At 42.5% G+C, this 5,985-nt stretch overlaps 1 protein-coding gene across 1 annotated transcript; it reads left to right on the plus strand.

Moving 5' to 3' along the window:
* The first annotated feature begins 508 nt into the window (after positions 1 to 508).
* On the plus strand, positions 509 to 5,148 carry LOC125519711 (probable protein phosphatase 2C 60). Its single transcript, XM_048684451.1, has 5 exons — positions 509 to 731; positions 2,058 to 2,484; positions 2,620 to 2,987; positions 3,653 to 3,889; positions 4,481 to 5,148. The coding sequence occupies exons 2-5, from the start codon at positions 2,166 to 2,168 to the stop codon at positions 4,733 to 4,735; spliced, it is 1,179 nt and encodes a 392-aa protein (XP_048540408.1). The 5' UTR covers positions 509 to 731; positions 2,058 to 2,165; the 3' UTR covers positions 4,736 to 5,148.
* The last annotated feature ends 837 nt before the right edge of the window (positions 5,149 to 5,985 follow it).

Genomic DNA, 5,985 nt, shown 5'->3' on the forward strand with positions numbered 1-5,985 from the left:
CTTAGGCGAATATTGATGGAAGGAAAATTTTGCGTTAATCACATCATGCGGAGGGAAAAAGAAAAGAGATAAAAAAATGCTTTTATTCTTCAAGCTAGAATTCGGAATAAAATTCAAAATCCTGGTCATTGCGCCCATTTTGCCGGTGAGTTTTGACCTCGTGCTTTTTTACCTTTTGTAGTCAGAGGGAGGCGAATCCTATCCTAAGGCTCGTCGACAGAGATCGATGAAAAGAAAGATCTGCGATAGCCACATCACAAGAGCGAAAAAGAAAAGAGACAAAAAAAACAGCTTTTATTCTTGAAGCTAGAACTTGGAATAACAATCAAAATCTTCATCATTGGGTCCATTTCGCCGATGAGTTTTGACCTCGTGCTTTTTACCTTTTGCTGGATAGATATTTTCCGTTATTGGTGTTGACGTGTCACGGGGACCGATCAGCGAATACGATCTTCATCGAGGGCCTGCGCGCGCTTTTCCGCCTTATCTATCGCGTCCGTGTCCGAGCCCCACACGTCATCAAACGGCCGTTGCAGCGCGCCCGCACTCCCCCCACCCCACCCCCTTTCCCCGCCTCATCCCCTTCTCGTGCCGCCGCCGCCGCCGCTCGCCACCACCCTCCGACGACCTTCGTCCGTCCCCGGCGCCGGTGGAGAGGACGGAGAGAAGTCCCTTCGCCGTGCCTGCGCGGGCACAAGCCACGACCCGATCCGCTTGCGCCGTACCTACTGGTGTGTGTACCCTCCAAGTTCTTTTCTTTCCCCTTATCTCTACCACAACTGTGTTCCTCTCCCTTCCTTCTTCGTCTAGAGAGGTCGATCGAGTCGCCCTACCCGCAATTCGCCGGATTCCCATCCCAAGGCGGCCGATTTGGGCGCGCCGACGGAGGCGAGGTGCGCCTGGGATTTTTGTTTGAGAGGGTGGGTGGGTGGGGGGCCGGGAGCAGAGCATTTCTGCCTTGATCCCAATCAACCAGCGCGCCCGTTTGTCCCCAAGTTTCGTGGCGATTGGGAGGTCTGATACTATCCGCGCTCGGGTCTCGTCTCGATTTGGTGCTTAGGAGATGCTCCCAGTGGAGGATTTTTGGGGAAATTGGCGTCTGAATCATGGTTCACAGTTGTATGCAGTAGCTGCCCATTTGATGGTCACTATAGTGTCAGTCTGTGATGCCAAGGATGAGGAGTGAGAGAGTTTTGCAGTTTGTGGGAGTAGATGAGGTTTTGGGTAATTGAGTTGTTGGGGAATAGGCTTGGTTCCTAACTGATTGTGAAAGTATTTAAAATTTTTTTTGCCCCGGCGTATGTTTTCAAGCAAAATCTTAGGTTTAATGAGTTGCTATAAGTGAGTTGCCGTAGGTGTTCCGAGCGTATGATTGGAAATGTTTTGTTGCAGCCTATGTTTCATGTAAAATCTTAGGTTTGATGAGTTGCTATAAGTGAGTTACCATAGATGTTTGATGTATGATGGGAAAGGTTTTGCTGCGGCCTATGTTTCGAGTAAAATCTTAGGTTTGCTGAGTTTCTATAAGTGAGTTGCCATAGATGTTTTGAGTGTATGATCGGAAATGTTCGCCCTCGATTGTGTCAAACAGAGACACGATTGTGTCTTTTGCTGCATTATTTAGGCATTATATTATGCTATACATTTGTCTCTTTTGCAATAAAAAACAGTGATGGTGTAGGTTACCCAGTACCAGGTTGCTTCTACTAGAACCATAGAACCTAAAAGCACCAAGCAAGGCAATTTGATTTGTTTTCCCTACATCTGCTTGTACTATAAACTTACGACAAAGGAGATTCCTCATACCCTTTTGAGTTGTAGACAGAGCAACTATGCTGAATTTATATTCAATGTTACATGGTAGACAAAGTGTGTACTTATTACTGAAGAAATGCATGCAGCTCTCCTGGATGGATTGAAAAAAACAAAGGAAGGATAGATAAATTTTGATTTTTTTTAATTGTGCCCCTGTCCGAGTGCAAGTGATAAGCGTTGAGTACTATTAATGAGCCATACTTGTGTTTCACATACTTATACATGTTTCTTTTTCTTTCCAGGATAAAGGCAAGAGTTCTGTTGGTGCATTGAGAAGTGACACTGCAATTTTCTTAGATAACAGATGAGGCGAGCTCGGAGGCGTACGTGGGTGGGATGACTGATGAGGGATGATAGTGACATTGATGAACTTTCTACGGGCGTGTTGGAGACCTTCATCCAACCGGCATGCCCGGACAGGCTCAGATGCTACCGGTAGGCAGGATGGACTTCTATGGTACAAGGACACTGGGGAGCATGTAAATGGCGACTTCTCCATGGCTGTTGTCCAGGCCAATAACCTACTTGAGGACCAGTGTCAGATTGAGTCGGGTCCGTTGAGCTTTCTCGACTCTGGTCCATATGGCACTTTCGTCGGGGTTTACGATGGGCACGGTGGACCAGAGACAGCTTGCTACATCAACGATAACCTCTTCAACCATCTTAAAAGTAATTTCTAACCTGGGATCACTATGCATTAGTATTATGCTCATTCTTTGGTGCTCTGTCCACACTGCCCTGTTTCACTTGCCTGATAAAGAACACTGCAGTGATTATTTACTTCTTCCCTGGTTTGTATTGCAGGGTTCGCTTCGGAACAGAATGCAATGTCTGCTGATGTACTGAAGAAAGCATATGAAGCTACAGAAGATGGATTCTTCTCTATCGTCACCAAGCAATGGCCTGTCAAGCCTCAAATAGCGGCTGTTGGCTCATGCTGTCTGGTTGGTGTTATCTGTGGTGGCATGCTTTATGTTGCGAATGTTGGGGATTCTCGTGCTGTTTTAGGAAAACATGTTAAAGCTACTGGAGAAGTGTTGGCTGTCCAACTGTCAGCAGAACATAATGTCAGCATTGAGTCAGTGAGAAAAGAATTGCAGTCAATGCACCCTGAAGATAGGCATGTTGTTGTTCTCAAGCACAGTGTTTGGCGTGTAAAAGGCCTAATTCAGGTGCGTCTTCTGCCACTGGGGAGGCATTTGTAGATTCGTGGAAGTTCGATATAATGGTCATTTCATATGCTTATGCACATTCAGTTGGCAAAATATACATTCAATTTCACCACCTGGAAGTTTAATCTTGTGTCTTACTCTGAATGGTATTTTAGTGAATAACCTCATTCTTGTTTTTGTCCAAGATACAGACAAAACCAAGTGGTATAGGCCGTAGGTCTGTAAGGGGGTAGAAACGCAACAAACATATTCTTATGCTTGTGGATGACAATTAGCCTCTTGATGTGATCAATGATTATGACAATACTGCTATATTTATTAGGTAGCGCTGAAGCGGAGAGCTTAATAACAATTTGGGGTTTTGCATTGCTAGTGCCTGTATCATCTTTTACTTAGTAGACTTATTTCTCATGGGATGGATAGTTACTACTCAAGAAATATTATTATGGCTCAGTTCGGTTAGTTTCTTCAATCGGTTTAACCATTTGTTAAAAAATGTTCTTAAGCCCCACTGATTCATCACTTCATGATAGGACATGCAGAAATGTGTCGCTGAGTTTGTCTTGTATGACTATGAGTAACAGATATATGATGGTACTTGCCGATTATGTTTCTTTTTACCGTGGGACCAAATGAAGATTTTCTTTGCTTGTTGTATGTTGCAGGTCTGCAGATCGATCGGTGATGCCTATCTGAAAAAACAAGAGTTCAATCGGGAACCTCTGTATGCAAAATTCCGTCTTCGTGAACCTTTTAACAGGCCCATACTAAGTTCAGAACCATCTATTTGCGTTCAACCTATACAGCCACATGATGAGTTTCTCATATTTGCATCTGATGGACTTTGGGAGCACTTAACCAACCAGGAGGCTGTTGACATTGTTCAAAGTAGCCCTCGTAGTGTAAGTTTCTCATTCCCATGTAAATAAGTTGACCTGACAAATATACTTCCATAATGTTTGGCGTATTCTAGTACAACTGTGCATGACATTATGGTTTGATATTCCACATTAGATTTCTAGTTATTTACAAACTCAGAATTAACATGCCACTATTACAAAATGCTGATTCATTACCCAGCATATGGAGCATGGGTTACTTGCCCTGATTTTCATTTATGAAACAATAATAAGGCTTCTCTGAATGCAAAATTGATATTTGAGAATAACAATTTGCATATAGAATTGATGTTGTAAAATAGAGACATGATGGTTCTCTACTTTATGGATGGTTCTCTACTTTTCAACTACAAACTGCACATTACCATGGCATGTATGCATTTAAAATCCAGTGATCACGCCGTCAGCTGAATGTTGACGTGGCATGGCTTGTATAGAAAATAGAACCCTTGATAATTTTTGGCTGTGAAGCAGTGGGTTAAAATTGATCACTACTATGGCAGAAGCTTTGTGTCAGAATTACGTTTACCTTGTTTTTGCTAGGCCCAGTGCTAATTGGAGACTTAATGGCTCATGCTCTGTTTGATTTTGCAGGGGAGCGCTAGGAGGCTCATAAAATCAGCCTTGCTAGAAGCAGCCAAGAAAAGAGAGATGAGGTATTCCGATCTCAAGAAGATCGACCGAGGTGTCCGTCGCCACTTCCATGATGACATAACGGTCATCATACTCTACCTCGACTCGAGCCTCGTAAGCAGGGCGAGCACCCACAGGGGCCCTGCTGTTTCGCTAAGAGGCGCCGGCGTGAGCCTGCGCAGCAGCACGCTCGCACCTTATGGGTCGCAGATGTAACAGGTGCCAGCGGCATCGGCCAGGATCATCATCCCCTTGATTAATGGTTAAGAAAGAATGGAGAGGCACAGACAGAGGGCCTCTTCTTCTCCAGGGCTTCTATCAATCCCCACCATGAAGACTTCGATCATAGTAATGTATGTACTTCGTTTCGAGATTGACCGAGGAAGAATAGGTAGGTGTCGTTTGTTGTGCTGCTGCTGAAAAGGCAGATGTCTCTTGTTGTTCGTCCCCTGCAGGAATTTTTAATTTTAACACCAGTAGTGCATATATGATATATGGTATAATAATGGGCCCAGGAGGAGTAACTTATTGACTGATGTCGTGGACTCCATACATATGTATGTATGCATGTATGTGTGCTATTCTGACTCTGTTATTTATTTATTTTATTGACCAAATGTTGGTATCCACTGGCATGTGCTATTATGTGATTGTGTTTCCATGAATATGCAAGCAAGCCAGAATAGCTCTTTCTTAGCATAAAACAGTCCACATGCACCTTTTTTTTGACATCATCAGTCCGCATGCACCTAGTTTCCTAGGTTGTCTGAGAAGTGTGGAATGAGTAACTCGAAAAATGCCAAAGAAGGCCGAGCTCCAATGAGCAGTTTTCAAAATTTATTTTTTTCGCAGCGCGAAAAATTCCAAATTTTTTTGTGAACACACGTGCACATGTATACTACGTATATGCAAAATTTCACAACATTATACTTTTACATGTGGCGTACAGAAAAAAGACAAATACACATTTTAAAACGGGCCTTTTATTTTTGTTATTGGGCCAAAAAAAAATTTGTACAGCCGACAAATCACTACATTTTTCGACGAAATTTAACGTGATCTTGCGGAATACATATATGTTTTCATGTATTTTTTCAGTTTTTTTTTGAAACTTTTAAATACGCTTTCTGATTTTTTCAAAATACCAAAATCACTGGAGCTCGGCCTCCAGAAATCCGCACTCTGAGAAGTAGGACGTGGAGTATTTGCACCCGAGCTCGAATGCTCTTGGTGAACAGTAAAATGAAGGAAAATAATAAAAAAATTTAAAAAATCGGAATTTTTTTGTGGTAAACTTAGACAAATGTTCTATGTGCTTACAAAAAATTATCATGAATGAACATTCCTGGAAGTCGTGAAAAAAAACAAAATTGATACTTTAAAAATGTTATTTTTGAAAGCATTTTGGAGTATTGATTTTTTTTTGCCATGACTTCCACGAATGTCATTTCATGATGAAAATTTTA

The sequence above is a fragment of the Triticum urartu genome, chromosome 7, assembly GCF_003073215.2.
Source record: "Triticum urartu cultivar G1812 chromosome 7, Tu2.1, whole genome shotgun sequence".
NCBI lineage: Eukaryota > Viridiplantae > Streptophyta > Magnoliopsida > Poales > Poaceae > Triticum > Triticum urartu.